Raw genomic sequence first — 23913 nt, 5'->3', positions numbered from 1 at the left:
GAAGCTGTCGCAAACGGAAGTTAATAAATAAACTCACTGTTCATTATTATTATGATTTATAGTAACTAATTAATTTAATTTTCTTAGATTTAAACTATTACGATGTAAATCCTTACCGCACACTGTATTATAAACAGTACAGTCTGACCGTCTTTTCTCTTACATATTTACGAGGTAAACACTGAACCGATTTTGATAAAAGATAGTATGTAGACGGAAAGGACCTTTTTTATTCCGGGGCTTCTTTACCCAGCAGTGGGACAGTGATGAGTTTAATTTATTATGACGATAGTAAAAGTCCTGGGACCAAACATATTCAACATATTTTTTTTTTTCAAAAATGCACCAATTAGCGACTGAGAGTGGAGAGAGACTCTGTACGCAGGTGAAGTCGCTGGAGTTGACTAGTATGTCTATGTTTTATTTATACAATATCAGTCATTTGCATTAGAATATATCAATTATGTTATCATTTTCATGTCACGTAGTCATTAATACCAATAGGGTATAATTGTGTAAATCATTATAACGGAATAGTTTAGTTATAGACTGCTCCAATGGCGCGGTCGGTAGTGTATCCGACTGTTGATCATGAGGTCTCGGATTTAAATCCCGGGTCGGACAAAGTGCTTTTGGTCTCTTCTAATTTATATAAGAATATTTCTCAATGATAGCTTGGAGTGTGGTAAGGTGCCTGGTATATGGTAATAGAGTAGCTCCTTGATGGCGAGACGTGGGTGTATTTCATACACCTCTGCCTACTCCTTCGGTGTGGTAATATGTATGTATGTATGTATGTTTATAAGTAAGTTAGTTTTTATTGATGGTAGCATATTTTCTTGTTATTTCTTACTAAGAATACGCATTGGGCTCTACAGGGAAGGTAAAAAGCAGTTATTATTTATTTTGCTGTAACAATAATAAGTAATGACTTATATTTTCCTCATTCTTACAAGTAATTGTATGTTTTGATAGCCATATACTTAATGTAAATTGTATGAATTTTGATAGGTTAATTATATTTTATAGGTTTTTAGCTTCTGACCGCAACTCCATACCTACACGTAAAATGAATTCACATAACTAGTAAATCTGTGCACGAAATTTTATCAAAGTCTGTACAGTAATTTTGGCGTGTATGAGTAACTAGCTGAACCGCGCAACTTCGCTTGCATCACATAAGAGAGAATGGGTCATAATTTTCCCCGTTTTTGTAACATTTTTCGTTGCTACTCCGCTTCTAATGGCCGTAGCGATGAGCCTTCCTTAATAAATGGTCTATCTAACACTGAAATAATTTTTCAAATCGGACCAGTAGTTCCTGAGATTAGCGCGTTCAAACTAACAAACAAACTCTTCAGCTTTATAATATTAGTATAGATAAACTTTCATCCAAACTTTCCGTTGACTGTCCCTATGTATGCTTAGATCTTTAAAACATTTCACAATTTTTATGTAGATCTTTTAATAGATAGAGTGATTTAATTAAAATTTTAAATAACTTTTTAATCCGGGCAAGGCTAAGGTGGACCGATAATTTATACTATCAGTATGATAGACACATAGTTAGCCTACGTCATACCACAACGTGGTTTATTATTTGTATATAGAAACACTCATATTATTGAGTAAGTCATGCACATAACAGTAAAGATAGAATGTCTAAACAAACGTTTAACACTAGTAATCTAATTCTTAAACATAATAAACTTATATAAAGTAAATAACAGTAGTTATGTTTTATTGTCATTTAAAATAAGCAAAGAGTGACATAAAACACAATTGGGCAAAGATTCCTTAAATCTCCTCCCAAAATGAGAGAAAGGTTGGGTCTTGAGTCGAACACGCTGATTATGATCAAGATCTTAATTGGGAGTTTTATCATCAGAATCCCTTTAAAGAACTGTTTTAAACTTCTCTTAGGAATACAAGGTTTTGTCTTCGTTATCAGGTAGTTTTTTGTTTCTATTAAAACGAAGGATCATTATTTCTAACACTTATGTTCGAAATCATTGTGTTCTGTCGAGGGTTTGAACCCTCAACCATTTACGAGTAAGTCGAATACTAGGTATATCACTCGACTATCATAGTTTCAAGCTCTAATGCTATCAATATATCCAACTAAAGCACATAAAAAATGTCTGCATTTTACACAGTATAACACAACGGCAAATAACTGGCGGAAAAATTATCAGAATTCCAATAGATTTCTTGTTAAATTATCTATTATGCAACTTCATATCTAGATAAATTGTGTTAAATACGTCATCACAAGACAATTGGCACTGATGTAGCCACTAGCAGTTATGCAATTTATTGCACTACTGCACTAGTATGTATAGTGATCATAATATGAAGCCAGTTGCGCTCACCGGTCGGTAAAAGATCTGTGGGTTAAGCAACTCTTGGCGCGGTCATTTCATAGATGGGTGATCGCATAGTGGTATTTGAACTGGGCATCCCCGTGCTTCGGAAGGCACGTAAAAAGTCGGTTCCGGTTGGTATCTACTAAGATAACAGTCGTTAAGCCACGTCAAAGGCCTTCGGGCGGCTTGAACAACTTTGACACTAGGTTGACCGCTAACTATACGATGAAAAAGAAGAAAAATATGTATAAGATAGTGTTTCTATGAGTATTTGAGACTTATTTAACCAGCTTCCGTCCGCGACTTTGACCGTGTCCAAAGATTTCCATAGGTAATTTTTTTCCTGTGTCCTACAAAAAAAAACATTTAGCCCGGTTTCTGAGGTACATTTAGAGGTAGTTTATCTATTCAATAGTGTCAAAACTCACATAGAAAAAACGCTATTAAATAGATAAACTACCGTTAAATTTACTTAGAAACCGGGGGTTAGTAGTTGTTAGTCCCAAAAATAACGAACGAGCCTATGTATCGGGCACGTTACCAAACTCCAGACTAGAATTCAGAATATTCTAAATCTAGTAAAAAGTATCAAAGCCCAATAGCACTTGATCCAGAAATCAAGCCTTAGATCTCTTGATTATTAGTCGTATAGACTTCCCAAATCATTTTTCAACCAGGTATTTTATTACCCTTATTAAAGGAAACTTCGAAGTTCGATCTATCTCACACATAGTTTACCAAACGATTGTTAAATATTATCGCTATTGAATATTTTAATATCGCTCTAACTTCCCACTTCCTGGTCCAATTAATCATAACCATACCTAAAGTTATACACAGTACAATAATGAGATAATTACGTGTTAAACTATTAATCATCGCATATGTTTGTGTTGTAGGCGTGTGCGCACGTTCGCTGACCAATTCACATGACGACATTATGCTCCAGTTTGATTATATTCAATGATTATAGTTCAATATTTTTCTTACTGATTCTGTGGCGCAGTTGGTATAAATCCGAGTGCCGATTACGTGGACGCAGGTTCAATTTCGTAACATTTCTAACCCCCAGTTTCTGAGTACATTTAGCGATAGTTTATCTATTCAATAGCATTAAGTCTTATAAAAAAACGCTATCTAATATACCTCAGAAACCGGGGGTTACTCATTTTTCTCTTAATAAATTCACTGTGCATTGCGGGGAAGCTGGGGTTGTAGACTTTTTGTCTAAAGCCTTAGCTCTCACAGTAACAGAGTGTATCCGAATGAATTAGTTCAAATAAACTCACTAGACCAATGAGTGAATTATGAACTCAACAAAGTCCTGTACCGTTTCAATGAACCGCAGCAGCCGAATTTCAAAAGGCTATTGCTTTTATATTTCCTTAGTAACTAGTACTTAACTAAAATCTTCGTTACCAAGTATTATAATGAACTTATCAGTAAATCGAAGGTGACGTGTTCATGTCTCATATTTCACGCAGAACCGCACACAGTCGCGCGTGATAATCGCAACGACAGCTTAATGGCTTAACCGGGGCAAAGATCATCACAATCTGCCTATCTCGGGAGATGAGACACGTGGTTCAAACTGGTATGATGCCTGTAGAATGATAATGTGGAAAGATTTTGATCTATTGCAATATTGAGACGCTCTATCCAGTTGTGCTCACCGGTCGGTAAACGATCTGTGGGTTAAGCTACCGCTGTCGCGGTCATTTCGTAGAAAGGGTCACCCATCTAAAAAATGACCGCGCCAACGGTCGGCATAGTGGTATTTGAACTGAGCGTCCTCGTGCTTCGTAGGACACGTAAAAAGTCCGTCCCGACTGTTGTTAATTAAGATAACAGTCGTTTAGCCATGTCAAAAGCCTTTCGGGCGCCTTAAACAGCTTTGACCACTAAACAATAAGACTACAATGTGACATTTGTTCATTGTTGTTATAGGACAAGTTCTGTTAGGACTTTAGCGGTAACAACTTTCTAATATCGAGTAGCCATTGATATATTAATCAACGCTCCTAGCTCTTAATAGAAGAACCATTTTTTAAGAGTTGTTTTGAATGTTTATAGATATTGATTTAAAATCTGATTGAACTTTGAACCCACGATTTTTATAAGTGCGAAGTCCGATATCTCAAAATACGTTCTTAGACAATTTCTAAGAAAAATCAAGGACAAATTGAGGAAAAATGTTCTTTATTACAATAGTAATAATTATAAATTTAAACAAAATTCAAATTAAGCAAATATAGAATATCGGCAAATAGATAGCTGACCCGCACAACTTCGCTTGCGTCTCATACCCGTAAGAGAGAATGGGTCTTAATTTTCCCCGTTTTTGTAACATTTTTTACTGTTACTCTGCTCCTATTGGTCGTAGCGTGATGATATATATAGCCTTTCTCGATAAATGGGCTATCTAACACTGAAATATTTTTTCAAATGGGACCAGTAGTTCCTGAGGTTAGCGCGTTCAAACATACAAACAAACTCTTCAGCTTTATAATATTGGTATAGATGTATGTGTATACGATGTTTACCTACTATCGGGGCCTTAACCCGCTCAAGGCAATCGAAGGTCCGTAACAAAGACGTCACTCTTCCCTCCACGGTCATTCTAATCACAATAAAAGTACTAAGATTATAATATAGAACTATTTTATAGAGTACTTTGCATATGCAAAGATCATATGATCATAAAATCACGGTTAAAAAGGCATTACACAATACACATTATCAGATTAAGACCGATTAACTACTGCAGACATTTTTACCATGCTTATCCAGTCATTGCTACTGACAATATTTAAATCCTGGAATAATATTCTTAAGAAAATGGATCTCTACGAAAATCGAACATAAAAAAAATTAAATTTAGTATTTTTTTACATCATGACATCGTGATGCAACCTTACATCCCTGAGAGTTGTTAAGAATAGTTTTTGAAAGTATGCAAAGTCTCCAACCCGCACTTGGCCAACGTGGTGGACTCTAGGCCTAACCCCTCCCTCATTCCGGGAGAAGACTCTTGCCCAGTAGCGGGACATTAATGCGTTTAATTTATTATTGTTTTATGTAGAAAATTATTCAGAAATACGTGTTGTTAATACTACTTAAGACGATTTTGTCGCATTTTTGTACATATTACGGCATATTTGTTTGTTGAAACCTTGAAGTCATGTCGGAAATGCACGGCCTTAAAACTAGTGGCCATGTTTGCACATAAAGATTTATTACAATATCAAAATCCTACCTCCTTTGTGAAGTGAGTGGCGTGATAGCCTTGATAAGCTTAGCAAGGAGTTATGTTGGCTGTATGTCTTGTTTCCTTGGACATGTTTAATCTGTGGCGTGTTTTATGAGTTCTGATTAGGCGGGAAATGAAAGTAGAATAGGTTAGATTTTTTTACTGTTACAACGGTTTTTTGTTTTTGATTATTGTTAGAACAAGTTTTTTAAAAAAAAAAACGAGAATTTGACGCAGGTTATAATGTAAAGATAAATCGAATTGAGCGCTTAGTAGACAGCTATTTGTCGTACCACGGTCCTATTTTCCATGAAATAAATAGATATATTTCATTACTTGTTAAGTCTATTTCAAAATCAAAATCAAAATCAAATCATTTATTCATTTAGGTCAAATATTGACACTTATGATAGTCGTTACAATTACTGAATCTACCACTAGCTCGGAAAGGGGGTAGAGCCTTATGAGAAGAGCTAGCGAGAAACTCACGGCCACTCTTTTCAATCGCCAAAAGTTTTACAATGTGGTTGATACAATAATTGATCATGCGAGGAGCTGCCAACAATCAGCGATATAGACTAAACGTCAATTAAGTTAAATGAATGAACATATGAAATATATGAACATATTGTTAAACCTGTTTAAAATACTATACATACCTATAAGCATTTTTATTTTACAACTTAAGTATATTATTATGTGATAACTTCAGTATTTATCATCACCAGAATATGAAAAACATAAAGCAATAACTATTTTTATGACTCAAATAAACTTAACAACGGCATACTCCTCATTACGCGTCCGTAAATAAAAAGTACAATAAAAATAAATGAGTACAATAGACGAAGCGGAAACGAGAAATTAAAAAATTCGTCTGTCCTTGTTTGTGACACGATTATCAGTCGTTACACTCCCAAATAATTAAATGTTTGAGCTAGATTATAGTATTTTCCAGTTTACGTTTTATGAAACTGAATTCCTACTACATAGGTGGCTGAATTTTATTATTTACTACACGATCATGCAGTAATTTTACTTATCTTGGGTGCCTTGGCGCACTTTAAGCGCACACCTACTTTAACTTAAAAAGAAGCAAAATATTTGTGACTTCTTCAATTTCGTATTTTCATATTCTCTAATAGGAAGTTACAAAGAAGACTCGATTTCGTACATAATTTGACAAACAAACAAAAATCTTGTTGCGTCGTGATGAGGTTGTTGCTATACTTAGTTTATTTAAGTATAATGTTCTTAAAATAATGTAGAGTATTGTAACACCATATTCAATTGCCAAACAATTTCGTTTTAGAAATCTAACTTTTCAATCTACCTCACTCATGCATAACTACATTTAACAATATCATCCAACAATTTTACCTACATTATAATTAATATACAAAATATCTTTTCAGACTCCTGGGACATACCATGCGTCACTGATACGCTTGTTCAAACAAGGTCGAGGCGAGCGCGAGGCGCGTGTGAACATGTTCGGCGCTCTGCCAGTGCGGTGGGTCGCCAGGCTGCGGGATGGAGGCATCCTCAACCAGTTCCTCATGGCCACTATGGGTAAGTGGTTAAAAGAACATGGAAATCATGATGAGTTAACTGAAAGTACATCTATAATAGCAAAATAAAACTTTAGTACAAATTTTCGTTCATATAATACTTCCAAAAACGACTACTTGAAGGATACTAAAAGGATATTTGTTCTGCCAATCTGCAGACGATTGGCAGAACCATGTCTTTTTTTGATGTCTTTAAAACAACGTCCTTCTTATTAGCAAGTATTCCACGTGGATACAAAATGGACTCTTTTTGTTCTTTCTTAGATCCTGGAGTAAATAGAAATATTCTTATGAGCCACAATAACTTGTAAAACTGAATAGTTAAAATGATCATGCTTGGATTGAAGTCTTATACCAAAAAGTGGGTGTGTTTTTACGTCAGTCCAAATAGCTCATAATACAGAGAAGTGTTACTTTCTCAGTTATTTATTAAATAACATCCTTTTACGTACAATGTTATTGTGTTTACAAATACCAATACCCAAGTCAACAAGTAACAACCACTATTGTCACTTCTAGGGCTGTCAAACACCATTAATGGACATCTAAATTGTTAATTCCCACTTGTTTGGTTTGTTTGGTTTCCCACTTCATAACTTACTCCAATGATATTACCTTAACACGTACCAACACAAGCCTTATGGTGTAAGGTTTTAGACTTTAGTAAAGATTTTCTGTGATGACGATCGTTTTTTTTTTAGCTTTTGCCAGCCATATTTATTAACAGGTATTTTTCTGTTTTGTATATTATAGCTAAGGTTAATCAATCTACCTAGCCTTTCTTCCAACTATGTTAGAGTTTGCTTGCAGTCTCACTGGATGCAGCTTACTACCAGTATTAGACCCGGAGCAACTGCCTTTCTGACCTCCACAATCCAGTTATAATATTATGATACCACTCGGTAAAACTGGCCGTCAGACTTTTAAGCTTCTGACTACGGCTAGCATCTATCAAAGATCTTTTAAAATGACAATCAATTTAGTTAAAGCCACATAAATACTTTAGAGATAACCTAACAACTTGTTACCATTACTTATTTGAAAACACAGAAAAAGTCGTAAAATTTCTAAAACTCACCAAGTTCACCAACCCTATTTCCGAATGACGTGTGTCATCTTTAAATCTAACTACAGTCGCTCACGTGTGCGTAATTGTCTCGCACGCAGTGTTTATAGTAAATGTTGTGTGACTAATAGTTAATTGCTCTATTTCATGTTCAATTTCTGTGCAATTACTCATGTTCATGACCTCTCCACGTTTTTAAGGGACCGTGTTAACTGAACACAATAATTACTTTATTTTAAAGAAAATAAGGTATCGAACCCGAGGCAACACACCAATGACTTTTCGAAGATGTGTGTATTAGAAATAATAATCACATGCTCTAACGGTGAAGGAAAACATCGTGTAGAAACCTTGCATGCCTAAAATTTGTTTAATACATTTATTGAAGGCATGCAAAAGTCCCCAATCCGCACTCGCCCAGGATAGTGGACTCAAGGCCTAACCCCTCCCCGTCGTTTGGGAGATGACCCTTACCCTGGAATGGGACAATAATGGGTTACAAAAAATACAAAAAGTTCTTGTTCTTAGAGGTTGTCTTTCACTGGAGAGGCTTTTTAGGTCCAAGTGCCCTTCCATCCAAGTACCAGGTGGTCTGCTAACGGGGTTTGATAGGAATCGTGTGATTCCGTAAAACTTACTTTACGTTACTTAACCCTAGATTTCCCGCCAGGAAAATCTGGTAACCAAAGGGAGTTTTCCCACCGCAAAAATAAAAGGTTGATTTTACATTATAAAAAATTTTACAATATTGAAAATGGTTATGCTTACAGAAAAGTTCAAATTACTGTATATGCAAATGTGGTGTTTGTAGGTCTGTTAACAATTGTCTTAAAAACTGCACGACTGATTTTCATGCGGTTTTTAACAAAAACAATTACATTTAAATGAATATTTGACTTTGGTTTTCCGTAAATTGGTTGAAATACAATTATTATTGTCCATAATGTCAAAAAATATTAGGTACAGTAAAGTAGTAACTCGTTAATTGTTTTAATTATAAAATCCTAAGAAACTTAAACCTCCAAGTGACAAATAAGGTAAAATAAAAAGGTATTTAAGAAAGTTTGAAAAGGGAAATCCAATTATTCTTATGATTATACATATATATTATATACATATTGCAACAAAACAACATAATATTATGCACATTATTACAACATATTAATTAAACTAACGTAATGTAGAAACGTCTTTGACATTTGACTTATACAAATCAAGATAAAGTTGTATTAACTGTAGAAATTACCAGAAAACTGACAAATAATAATTAAAAATTAAAACAACAACAATAAAATTATCATTTTACTTTTATATTTGCGTTAAAATACATACAAATCTTAAACAAAGAAACTGTCACAGTTTCAAACAAACCTTTCCTCTCAGAATTATCTATAGAGTATGAGGAGTTAGGGACTTCAATGAAACGCGTTGACCCTAGTTGAGGACTTCAAAAGTTGTAATAACTTTCAGTATACAAAGTTTAATTGTTGAATGTGTAGGGCCGAAATGGATGAGACAAGCGCAGGACCGTATAAAGTGGCGTACTGATGGGAAGGCCTTTTACTCAACAGTAGGTGGATACGGGCTGATTAGATAGATAGATGGATACAAAGTTTCATCACGATGTGTTTTCCTGTACCGTAAATGATTTTACTTAAGCTCGGATTCACGGTTTACGGATTGATGCCGAATAACCTATCAGATACATAAAATTCTTACAAATGTATGAAAAGAACAGTGTTATATACTTGATAGATATAGCTAACCGATCTATCTATTTATCGTATGGTTAGTGGTCAACCTAGTGTCAAAGTTGTTCAAGCCGCCCGAAGGCCTTTGACGTGGCTTAATACTAATAGGGAAGTGCTGAAAATGTAGCTTCTGGCTTTGATTTTGAGTTCTTTAAAATCCAAGCCACTCTTAAATAAATAGTAATAAATCTGAGTGGAGAGAACCCATTCAGTGCAAGGTTATCGTCAGTGGTCCCATTGATAACCCTGTGTCTGATGGTTATCTCTCGTACAAACGAACACGATATCAAACACATGCGATACAATCATCTCCATTTAAAGGGAACACGTTTTATTTTAATTTAGTTGGTGTTTATAAATATAGTACTGCCATTTACTTTTGGCTATCACAACACACATGGCCCTTGTACCTTTTTTTACTAACAAAAACTAGATGATCCGCGATTCACAGTATTTATGACAATTATTAAAATTCCTAGTAATAGTTTTTCCTAATGAAAATGTTTGTGAAGATGTAGGATTATGTACGCTAATTATATTGCTTTTACACGCATAAATTACTAAAAGGATTTTGATGCAATTGGAACAGGATAGTTTGAAACTTATATTGATTATAAAATAAGCAAAGCAGACGTAATTAAACAACTAGTAATTTATAAGAATACTAGCTAATTTGCGCAGCTTTGCACTTACTCCAAGTTTCGTCCCATATTATATGTTGCTAAAGAGTTTATTTGAACAAATAAATAGCGTAGCCTGTTTTATCCCTGGATGTCAAAGAACTATCTCCACATTCAATTTCACCAAATTGTAGTTTAACTGTTTAACAATAAAGGCATAATTTACAGACCGGTAGACTTGCATTTAAGATACCTACATACGTATAACATCAAAGTTAAGAAAAAGTATCAAAAATCTTAAAAAATCATCATCAACACCACCAATTATGTTATTAACCCTTCATAACATAAAAACAAAAACACACCAACCTTATAATCAACAAAGTAACCAATAAAATCCTTGGACCTGTGGTCTTACCACGTATCTCAGTTGACAGCTAGTTTACCTCAAATTCATGGTCACTATTCAGTTGATTGCCGCTTTGAAGAGACATATTAATCACAATGATCTTAGGAAGAAAACAATGTACAGTGTAGTTGCTTTCAAATTGTTGTCTACTGAGATACCTGCGTGAGTCACCAGCGTCATCTCGAAAGCTAAACGGGTTCTCTTATGCTCACAGTGATGGAGGTAAAACAAGTTCAAAACTACACTACTTATTACAGGCTAGAATTACTTTGTACTGTAATTACTTTCCACTTGGAAAAACCATGTATATAGTGTTAATTAAGACACAGCTTGTATAGTTCCAATTATACTGCATATTTTTACCGATAATGTTTCATGACTCACGATCGCGGGATGTCGAATTTGATTTAGACGGGTAAATTATCTTTTTTGTTCATGTTTTACTAGAGGCCGCCCGCGATTTCGTCCACGTGAATACCCTTCTCGTATAAATCCCGATCCCGATCCCTCAGGAACTTTGGAATAAATAAAGTAATGGGTTAAGTAGTATTTGCGTGAAAGAGTAACAAACATTCATACACACTCACAAACTCGCATCTAAAATAATACTAGTATATCTGACATTATAATAATTATGACTATTATTCTGAAATTGCCATATACCGGGCCAGTTACCAAACTTATTCTTACTTTGGTCGACCGGAATTTGAACCCGTAACTTCGTTATAAACATTTTTATACACTACCACCCAGATCAAAGAGATAGTCTTCAATTAATAGGTCGATGTAAGACTTCCACATAATCCTGCACTCCACCCAGAGTGCAGGTGTATGCTTAATGCATTAGCCACGTAAAAAAAAAAAGGTCGATGTAAGACTTAAGACTTTATAGAAATTTAACCGTTTTAACAACAATAATAAATACATTTCCTATAAGTAGCAAATACATCACATAAAACTTCACAACCGCAGGACTCATTAAATAAAATCTCTATTGTACAAAACACTATGAACTATTATGATAGACTATTAATCTGTCAAGTGGTAAACGCAGCTATTATAAATAATAATTATTATAATAGTTCCATGAATGACGTCATAATAATAAGTCTTCTGGCTAAATTAAGAATTACCATAAAGGATTTTATGACCAGTTTCTTCATTGAACTTTGCTTGTGCCTTTTAACCTTTCGTCTTATACTTTGGTCTACAAAATAGAGCAGTTCTAAATAGAGTTCAGGGAAGGAGTTGAGAATGCACACAAATAGTATTGAAAAATATTTTAAAAGTAAAAAAATATCATCATGGTATTTGTCTAAATTGCACGAGTAAACACATCCAGTGACAGACTACGAAAATTCGAAAAGCCTGTAGAGGCATGGGCTTAGGAAATACTTATTGAAACAACTTACTTTTTGGCTTGAACTATCTTACCTTAAAGAAACGGCAAATATCAATTACAAGGACACCAACTTACTTTTACAAATTGGTATACCTAATATACTCGTATTTTCCTTTATAAAACTATCTACTCGTGTGAAAAGAGCTCTACTTATAAATGCAAACTTTAATGATCTTTCTGCTGCTTGCCTCTGTCTGGGCAGTACTTAATGTATACGGCATCTGATCATGAAGTCTCGGGTTCAGTTCTCAAATCGGCCAAAATACAATAAGTATTTTCTTATTTATATTAGAATATTTAACAATAGTAGCCTGGAGTTCGGTGATCCGCTCGGTAAAGCAATAGGCTCGTTTTCTATTGCATAGGGAAGACATTGTAAATGGCAAAATGTGGATGTATTTTTATACATTGCTGTCTAGAACTCTACACCTTTCACCCTTTCCACATACAAACATATCAATACATTGCAGAACTAACGGGAATATTCCTAAACGTTTTTCAAGATTTATTTCGTTGCTATTAGCCGAAATAATACATAAACTACTTGGATCTAATCACAATAAGTTTGTCAGAGGCGTCCATCCGGGGCTGGACCAGCATATCAAACATGTTGCTACGTGCACACACAATACACGTGATACGAATATTGTATGCGATTGCCAAACTAACGCTTATGTTAGTGAAATCTTTGATCTGTTTAAATCTTTGGTTGAGACTAGTGTAGTGTTGAGAGAAAGCTAGTATGAGTTTTTAACTGGCGGAAAATAGACATATAAAACTATAAAACCCATAGAAATGTAATACGTATCGAATTTTGGTAAGACAGCTACAAGTTACTGAAGGAAATGAGTAAGGATGAATGAAGAGGTAATCTAAGAAACTACTAGAGTATTTATATTTACCCCCAGTTTCTGAGTACAGCGGTAGTTTATCTATTAAATAGCGTTTAAACTTATATAAGAAAACGGTATTGTAACGTTAAACGTTAAATGTACCTCAGAAACCGGGGGTTAGTCTTTTTAAAGGTGACAGGTAGACTTTCAGGTAGTAGTTACATACTCATGCTTGGGATTTTGGAATGGCTGTCACAGTTGGAAAAATACAACTTATCGGAAATATACAAACTTGAATACAAGCGTCATAAAGTTTATTTTTCAACGCAGACAATACATGAAATTTTGTTTTATGTTTGATAACGTGATGTGATAAGACGAGTTTTAAATTAGGTCACATTTTGAAATATTTTGAAGTAACTTTACCTATGAAAGAATAGAAAAGGGGTCAATGTACTATAGCTGCCATTTACGAAGTACTTTTCCAAAATCACCTCTAGTTTCGATTGTACTTTCGATAGCTGAATACAGTAACGTGTAGTTATAGTCGAAACAGTCGTTAACATTTATTAGTTTTTTATCAATTGACCAGCTATTTTTAGATGCGTTGATACGTAGCTTAATTTGCCGGCTACTACTGTAAATTGCTTGTTAGTAAAATTGCGATTCAACGATATTTTCTATGAGATAAAGTCACTCGGTTATTAAATTAAAATATGTGTAATTACTTTGATTTTAACGAAAATAAAAAGTAATTTAATTCTTTTATCTATTGGATTTATAAAATGAAGAAACGAATTTGGCAGAATTTATAAGCTGGTATAATATGATATGGTATGTAATATGTATGTATTTTATATGGTATATTTGATAATAAACAAAATATGTTATTTTGTTCTCTGTTAAATCTTTCCCAGGAAGAAGTCGCCGTCAAAATGTAGTTTTATTATATGTCTTAAATGAGTAATTTTGGGGCGGATTTCACGTGGGTCACGGTTTATCTGGTAATCAGTTCAAATGTAGTTTTGTGACGTTGGCTTGTAACTGATAGTGCTATTTAAAACGAATGCGAATTACACTGTACTTTGGTAAATATTTCATAGTAATTATTTTTTATGTTTTCGCAATTTTAGTTACAGGCAAAAGTTAGAGGCAAATGTTTTCATCATATATATTCATGTTATCTTTTCAAGATATAAGGTGGACGGCTATTATACCTACTACTGTACAGCTGAGTCAATACAAAATCGAGTAATACAGAATAAGGAAAGGTTTCTTACTATTGTACCTATTTCAAAAATGTCTTTATTTTAAGCAACCGTGTAAAGTTGCTTGCAAAACCAAAACTTTTTCACTTTGTCGCATTCATTTTACTTTACGCCGAAATTCGCATTTCTTTCCAATACACCATACAAATCAATTCAATTTCGAAAAGAACACAAGACTAGTCTTTAAAAACTGAAATGTGCCCTTTTAGAAACACTCAATTAATCTCGCTGGTCGTTTCTCACGAAGCCCCAACCTTAACAAGAGAGTCACAAGATCATCTCTTATCTTGCCGACACACAGACACTTGATTAGAACAAGCGCTACTTGATTTATCACTAGACATTGTTCATTTTTGTTATATTTTTAGAAGGCGCTTCATTTGGGTTCAAGGTTTTGTCTAAAATAGTATAAGTTTTCAAATTTAATATTGTCACATTTGTCACACAATACCACTTCTTTCTGTCCTGAAAAAGCACATCATATAAAAGTAACGAAATTGACTTTCTTCACTCCACAAATACAATAAACTATATATTCATTATGAGTTGATTTAAAGTAATTATATAACAAAGTACTTTATCACGTCGTGTGTAAAACATGAACCAAATGCAAGGTCATCATTAATTAGTGAAGACAGAGTCGGCACGCGTAGAGTAGTTCCGTATAATATTAAGGAAAATACTGGACACGATTATTAATTAAATAGGTTACATGTGGATATGTAAATTACATTATGTTCGAACTAAATAATGCAGCTAAAGACAAATGACTGGATATAGACTTCTATGGTCGCCGATAGTGTATACGGCTTCTGAGCAGGCGGTTTGAGGTTTGATTCCCAGATCGGAAAAAGTGCTTATGAGCTTTTCTAATTTAAACTAGCTGACCCGCGCAACTTTGGTTGCTGTCGAACAGTAAAATAATGTTTCAATTCGCACCAGTAGGTAGCTTCTGAGATTAGCGCGTTCGACCAAACGAACCAAGACGAACTACAATTTTATAATATTAGTATAGATTGGAATATTTGACATTAGACCCATCTCTTATTACAGAGGGCATTGTTAATCGCGAAATGTATATTTAATCACCTCTGTCTACACTTATGTAAAAGGCGTACTCAGTCCTCAGTTTATAACTTGAAAGTCATCCATTAATCTCATGAGCTTTAATAAGGAAAAAGAGAAGAAGGAAAAAGAGTTTTAAAACATAGGAGCTTATAAAAAAACAAACGAAAACACGCTATAGTTAAAATGTGTACGCAACCTTACGCTAATCGCATAGTTACTTGTGTGTAGTAGACGTTATGTCTCGGATGTTGTCGTAAATTATGATAATGTACGCTAACATTTGTATAGAGATTCACAGGAGTTGATTGTTTTACTACATCACTCGTAACTATGTTGATAAGTGAGTAATCATCTCCTAAATTGCTGCTCTCAAAATGATAACGGAAAATATTTAACGCTTAGATATCTATGTGGAATGTGTATTTTTTATTTAAAATGTCGCTTGCTATAAAAATGGTAGAGGCAAGCAGCAAGAATTACTACACATTTTTGTTTCGCTGTATATAGTTTTAGTCCCATGAAAAAGATATTCTTAATAGTAGCCCGGAGTTCGCGGTACCCTGTATTGGCAATAGATTGATTTCGTTTATGTATGAACAACGAAACAAGGTACGTGTATTTCATATGCCATCGGAATAAAATGCGTGATAATATACAAAAGGAAAAAAATATATCGAGTTTTGAAGGAAAATTATATAGTACAATAAAAAGGCTAACTAGTAATAGTAAAAACAAATTACCAAGGTTCTTTAATGGTAAGTGTTTAATGTAAAAGGACAATTGTTTGGATATCCTTCAAAACTGGCTCAAACCTGATTAAAGTCTTTCCTGGTGGTCTTTAGGGGCCTTATACATGGGCCGTGAGTAATGTTAAGGATTTGAATACGATTTTGCATCAGTAACTTTGACTGCCTCCGCGGCGCAGTGGTTTAGGTTGCAACGCCGCTACCATTGCGTCGGGAGGTCGTGGTTTCGATTAATCGATTCCCACACGGGACAATAATTATTTGTGCGATCCATAAATACTTACTTGTTTCGGGTCTGGTTGTACTTTGTGTCCGTTGTTTGTATGTTTGTTAAAGTCGCCGCGACACAAAAGCAATTCTTAGTGCGAGAGTTGTCTTTTTTAAAAACAAAAACAAGTACCAAGTTTTCCAGGCACCCTAAAGGCTAAGATACAACTTAAAGCGAAATAAAAGCCTAGTACCAAATTTTTCTACACAATGGCCGCTCAAACCATGACAGGAAACAATCATCAAACAATACTAAACTTAGTTATATTCTCACGTTATTAATGTTTTTGTTACGTAACAAACCACGTGCTTCTAACGCATGTTATAAACTAAGATTACGAGTTTGTTGACACAGGTGACTTATGACATGACCTCACTGCACTGCCTTAACTGTGACTGTGTGAAATTTCAACATTTTGTAACGTAAATACTATTCATCATCATCATCATCATCTCAGCCGGGAATCGTCCACTGCTGGACAAAGGCCTCCCCCATCGAGCGCCAATAGGACCGGTCCTGGGCCGCCCTCATCCATCGGACTCCGGCAACCCTTACCAGGTCGTCGGTCCATCTTGTGGGGGGCCTGCCAACACTACGTTTCCCGGTTCGTGGTCGCCACTCCAGAACCTTTCTGCCCCAACGGCAGAAACAAATAACAAACAAATAAACAAATACTATTGAAACATAATAATATACAACTTATATAAACACTGTTTTACTACCTCAGGTCGTTTCGATTCTCATAAGTCCGACAACTTGGTAGAGTTTTAGCATAGACAATTTGTTGACATTATAAATAATAAACTGACTACAAAATAAAGCAACAATATCAAATACCTCCAGGTGCTTATAGAACCTTGCATGCAAGGCTCTCTACAGGTTGTTAAACTGAATCTCAAATCGACTTCGATTGTCATAAACCCTAACTCTACCACGGCTGCGGGTACGGATTCCTTTTCACAAGGGGGTAGTGGCTTTTCAGAAGCCCATAAGTCACCAAAGAAATTTAGACTTTGAATACTTTTAAGAATTGTTTTGAAGAACTCATCATGTATTTGCAATATTTAAAATTAAAATTCAATAAGCTATACCGACATTGTGTTCTTTATGTCAAGAGACTTTCAAATTCAACTTGTTACGTTTTCCTTTACCAGGCACATAGACTGAGGTAAGGCTGACATAGCTCAAAGTCAGTTTTATCCCACTTTAAAACCTCATTCAAAACCTCAAGATAAACCACTGTATCCTGTGGCCCGGGGTTTTCCCCACAAATTAAAATGTAGCAAAACTATCTTATTTTTTGCACTCGATTCAACATAAAAATGTTTAATTACGAGAATCCGTATAATAAAGACTGCAAACAGAATATTTGTAATGTTTATCATCTGTTCTCTGTTTAGTTTTATTGTTACATTTTCCTGAAAAGGACGGCTCGACATTCATATTTTATAAGTTTAATTACCTAATTGGCAGAACAGATGGTTATTGCGTACAATAAACTGCTTTTTACAGCTACTGAGAGTTTATGTCAATAATAGACTTAATAATAAACGTTGTTAGCTCTGATTAGTGTATAAAGTATTTAGTCTTTTCACTCATATATAGTTTCGAAATTGGTTGAATGTGATAAAACACTGTCAAAATTTTACATGAGATATTTTGCAGACCATGTTGCGGTGTAAAAGATAGAATCACGGTTAAAAACTAAGGAGAGATAAAATTAAACTCTACTTTTGGCAATATCCAAAAAACTAAGTGCCTGTTTCACAGGTTATGAATAAGTGTCAGATAATAATAATTGATTAAAAAAAACCGGACATATGACATCGTTTTTGGAAATTTCAGCTTTCTAGCTATCACGGTTTATGCGATACAGCCTGGAGACAGGCAGACAGACAGCGTAGGCTTAGTAATAGGGTCCCGTTTCACCCTTTGGATACGGAACCCTAAAAATTATAACGGGCTCTGTTGCGCACTATTATAAGTTTATTCTAAAGAATTAGCTCAACATGAAACTGATACAATACCCACAAAGTACACAAGTTAGACCAACACACCGTCAAATAGACCAGAATCACTCATTAACTATTAGCACATTTTAAATCAGTTTTTTCTTGTTGCAGTCACCATCCCAGCCCTAAACTTCGGCATGCTGATGGGCTGGCAGTCTCCCATGACGCCTATCCTGCAGTCTCCAGACGGGCCAGCTCCGGAGCCCATCACAGATGAGACCATATCCTGGATGGCAGCTATAACCTTCATGCCGCCCATCTTCTGCGGGTTCATGGTCGGCGACCTGGCTGATAGACTTGGAAGGAAGTTCACTACGCTGCTGACTGGGTTGATGCTTGTTGTGAGTAGATAAATGTATTCATAATATAAAGCGTTATAGCCGAAGGTGTAGGTAAAGGTGTATGAAATATACCAATGTTTTGCCATTAACATTTAGTCTATCATGACGTTATGTCCATGCAATAGGGGGTTAGGGGGCGAGCCTATTGCCATATACGCTCGACCAGGGAATCAAACCCCATGATCACCAGTCGGATAGAAAACCGACCATAATAACATTACAGATGTAAAGACAGTTTAACAGCCTATCTGTCTAATGAACTATCTATTGAATAAAATGCCAAAAAAATGTAAAAGATATAAATTTTCTACGCGATAAGCTTAACGGTACTTTGTTGTACTAACGGTACTACCATTAACACAGTATTGAATAAAATATTATTGTAAAGTCCTAAAAAGGGTCACATAAACGGTACTTATCCAGATGACAACAAAGTATTTAAACAACAACAAATCCAATAGTAGAGCTAATCACTTCTATTAACGTAAGCGGTTGTAACCACTTGTACTGCACCGCGCCTGCGCACAGCAGTTATTGTTTGTTACGAGAGCAGATCAATTACTGGATCAATGATCAATCTCCACATTTTTAGGTTATGTACACAATCAGTATAAATTGTATCGAGAGAAGAAATTTTCGTGAATATTTTTTCTTAGTTGATGATAGAACGATAGAAGTTTTATGATTTGATGATAGAACTTTTTTGTAGTACGATATGATTTTTTTATGAACGTAGGTACAGTACGAAATTAGTATAAAAAAATACAAATTGAAAGCAATGATTACATAGTAATTTCATCGAAAAGTGACTCTTTAGATTAGCTGAAAGTTTCAATAACTTAAAGGTGAATTAACACAACTGAATGCTGGTTAATAAGGATTTCACATATCCAATTTCCAAACAAAATACTACTACAACTAAGTTTTATAGTTGTGTTAAAAAAAACAATAAAATTCATCAATTGCCCGTTTTCCTAGATATTAAAAAACCGAGCTGTTACTTAGAATTTCATAAAAAATACGTCTAGTCAACGAATAAGGCAAAAAAACACGAATCATGATTAAAACCGCATCATGAAATTAATCTGAAAAATGATTGTCTGGACTTCCCAAGCTCGGTTATAGCTACAGCAATGACTTTAACATTGAGATTCTCCTTATTTTACGATGGGAAAACAAGTTCGTAGAGTTTTACCCATAAAGCGACTAATTATTGTAAAAGTCAATAAAAATCAATGTTGTGTAAGAGTTTTATTACTAAAATGGGCGCTCTTTACTTTAGGGCCGAACAAGAATAATTAAAGGTATTCTTGTGCGGCCCTAAAGTAAAGATAATTCATCCTTTTGTCTCCTAAGTTTAAAACAAAGGCAGGAACAAAGATTTGGCTATACCCGGCAGTCGGTCTTCGTGTAAATTTTATAGATAAAAACATTTAAAGATAAAAAAGCCAGTCTAGTAACTATACTCCAATCAAGTGAGCAAGGTCTAGTGAATAATATTCTCAAAAGAGAATACTCGACACGACGACAAAACAAAAGTATCCAAAAGTAGAAAATCGTACTACGTGTCATCACATTTTAAACAAAGCATTCCTCTTTCAGCTCAGTTGGACCATCACTCTCATATCTCTCCGACCCTGGGCGCTGATTGCTTCAAGAGCTGTGGCCGGACTCGCGTGCGCAGGCTGCTATGTCGTCATACCACTCTACTTGAAAGAGGTAAGATTATGACTTATAAACAGTAAAGGCAAGATTTACAGCTTATGGCTAAGTCCTATAACCTATCTAAGTAAAGTGACAGCAAAAGTATGAAAATTAAAATTCAGGATCTCTGTCAAAACTCCACCAGAAAACCTAACTAATATTTATTCATAACTTATTTCTTTAACCCATTAGCGTCCTATTGCTGGGCAAGCGTCTTCTTACCGAGGGGTTAACAAAATATATTAATTAGCCACAAACTATATACATTTTTACATTCGCGAAAATTAATTATTACTTACAGGAACCACAAATGACACTACAATACGTAAACACGCATTGTTAGAGGTAAAGGGGAAATCGTAAATCTACGTCATTCATTACGACTAACAAACATACAAACAATACAATCATCATCCCGTAGAGACAATGAAAAATGTACTCATTCACAAAATGTCACTGTATGTTATTTTTAGGATTCGACATTCAGTTAAAAAAACTCTTCATACAGGACCCTATTATTAAATTTTCACTGTCCGTCTGCCTCTTTGTCACAAGCCGTGATAGCTAAGTAACTCAACATTTTTACAGATAATGTCGTTTTGTTGCCGTTAACAAGTAAAACCAGAAAATCAAACTAATATTTTTATTTAAGGGGGTCTCCATGCAACAAACGTGATTATTTGTTATGAGATAACCCTTGGCAAACATATTCGATTCACACTTGGTCGGTGTTTTAAAAGTAACTTTGTTACTGAACAGCCCCGTTTATCTACAATCGTCCCGTTTGTCCACATTCGCCCTATTTGTTCATATTCGTTCCATGTGTGACTACACCGATCTGATATAAACCTGCCCACGAGTCCGTGATTCCGTTGCATTCAGCTCATGAATGGGGTACCATCATCACCCAAAATAACTGATTGTACCCCAATTGTTTTAGGTATAGAAACTCTAAATAAATTTTGTATGCATTCCATGATGGCTTGATTAAGTGATAAATTAATAGAATGACACGAATCTAGAGGTCAAACCAGGGTCAAAAAGTAAAAATTGTTCAAGTCTTGCTTATTTACGTGGCTTAACGACTATTGTCGTAATAGACAACAACCAGGACCAAGATTTTACAAGCCCTCTGAAGCACGGTGACACTCAGCTCAAATACCACAAAACGGCCCATCTACGAAATGGTTGCGCATAAATGACTTAACTCCCTGATTGTTTACCCAACGGTTAACTCAACTAGCTAGAGGCACTCAAGACGACTGTACTATAAGCCTGCATCATTGATGTACTAACTTCTAAATTTAGTATACCTCCGTTAGCCGCAAACCCTGCATATAAGGCTCTCTATTAATTATAGCTGACCCGCGCAACTTCGCTTGCGTCACATATAAGAGAGAATGGGTCATAATTTTCCCTGTTTTTGTAACATTTTTTGTTGCTACTCCGTTCCTTATAGCCGTAACGTGATGTTATATAGCCTAAAGCCTTCCTCGATAAATTGTCTATTCAACACAAAAATAATTTTTCATTTCGAAACAGTAGTTACTGAGGTTAGCGCGTTCAAACAAACAAACTCTTCAGCTTTATAATATAAGTATAGATGAGATGACGATCTAATAATATGATTAATGCTGTATATCCCTGAATAACAAAGCGACCAACCATCAATATTACCAAGATTTTTCAAGCTTCTTCTTTTCAACAGATAGCCTCAGACAACATCCGCGGTGCTCTTGGCTCCCTGTTCATCCTGTCTCAGAACCTCGGCTACCTGGTGGTCTACGTGGCCGGAGACGTGCTGTCCTTTACCACAGTACTCTGGATCTGCACCGCTGTCCCTGTAGTGTTCCTATTAGCGTTCATGGCCATGCCCGAGACGCCTGTGTTCTTGGTCAAACAGGGGAAAATTCAGGTAAGAATTTTGTACTATTTTTACCATTCTTATATTATCTGATGAAATGCTTGAAAGGAGTTATTATGACGGCGAAAAAAACGGTTAAAAGATATATATCGTAAGCTTTACCTAGAAAGGCAAACTATAAAAGCTCTAAAGAAAGCATTGAAATATTATAATTACCTCTACGCTCTTGGTCCTTTCACCAAACACTACATGAATACACTCTATGAATATTTAATGAATTAAACAGCATAAAACACAAGTCATTATCAATAAGGTGTAAATAATAACTTTAAGGACTTCGTGTATTATATTTTCCGGTAATTTCCCCGGCCCAGGAAATGCCAAGCGAGCAGACATGTACCGGTTCTTTTGACACATAATCCGTATACCTGCTTGTTAACGCAGCCACCTTGAGTGAAATATATCTTTGCGGTTAAAATACATATAATTAAATGCCTTACTATGCCTTCGCATGCATCAGTACTTCTCGGCATCCCTAAATCACTTGCAGACAAGGAGCGCCGGGTGTTAACCAACCTTAAAAACCATTTATAACACCACTATACAATTTTAATAACTTAGAGTCTCCATTTTAGAATTCAAATGTTTTGTACTAAGTACTTTAGTATCCTTTAAAATGATAAATAAACATCATTGGACCACTCACACACAGTCATCTTATTCCAAACTGAGCAAAGCTAGTACTATGGAAACTAAATAAGTGATAAACATACTTATATACTACTAAATGCATCTTAAATTTACAGCCAGAAGAAAGATTTTTTATCAAAAAAGTAAAGAAACAATGAACTTTAATCTTGACTCTTTTCATACATTACACTTTGTTCGTATAATTACTTAGCGTTTGTGTTAAAATGATCACTCATTCAGACCATGTTATGACCTTTGCAACATTCTATACCGATGCGCGCATGTAACATATTTTTTGTGGTTCTTCGTACTTTTTTATCTGCAAGATCATCGTAAGGTTAGACGTTTATACCTCTCTTAAATTACATTTTGTGTTTGGGAAACGAATAACTGTTAAGAATTGAAACATACTTGTCATGTGCCATGGATGTAATAATTTCTTTGTGACTACAAGATTGCAGTCTTTGCGAGTGTCTACAATTATTCAAAAGGGCACATTTTTATCAACTTTCACCTCCTTCTGCAAAGCCAGTTCTCAGTTCATACGAATACATTTTGTTTATTACACTTTAATATTCATCCATAGCGGCCTAATATCCACCAAAAGATTTTATGACACGATCAATACGGAATTGCTTTAACCGATAGATATACCTAGCTGGCCAGCCTCTCCTAGCAATTTCT

General features: G+C 35.0%; 1 protein-coding gene across 1 annotated transcript in view; it reads left to right on the top strand.

Moving 5' to 3' along the window:
• Positions 1 to 23913, top strand: part of LOC142982638 (facilitated trehalose transporter Tret1-like) — a 39527-nt gene that overhangs the window by 8683 nt on the left and 6931 nt on the right. Inside the window, exons 2-5 of the mRNA XM_076129246.1 lie at positions 7032 to 7188; positions 18742 to 18971; positions 20574 to 20690; positions 22384 to 22590. Coding sequence (XP_075985361.1) covers positions 7107 to 7188; positions 18742 to 18971; positions 20574 to 20690; positions 22384 to 22590 — 636 coding nt within the window. The 5' untranslated portion in view covers positions 7032 to 7106. The remainder of the gene's footprint in view (positions 1 to 7031; positions 7189 to 18741; positions 18972 to 20573; positions 20691 to 22383; positions 22591 to 23913) is intronic.

Source organism: Anticarsia gemmatalis, chromosome 22 (assembly GCF_050436995.1).
Source record: "Anticarsia gemmatalis isolate Benzon Research Colony breed Stoneville strain chromosome 22, ilAntGemm2 primary, whole genome shotgun sequence".
NCBI lineage: Eukaryota > Metazoa > Arthropoda > Insecta > Lepidoptera > Erebidae > Anticarsia > Anticarsia gemmatalis.
Note: the sequence above shows the minus strand (reverse complement) of the source record. Positions and strands in the feature narration are given on the sequence as shown.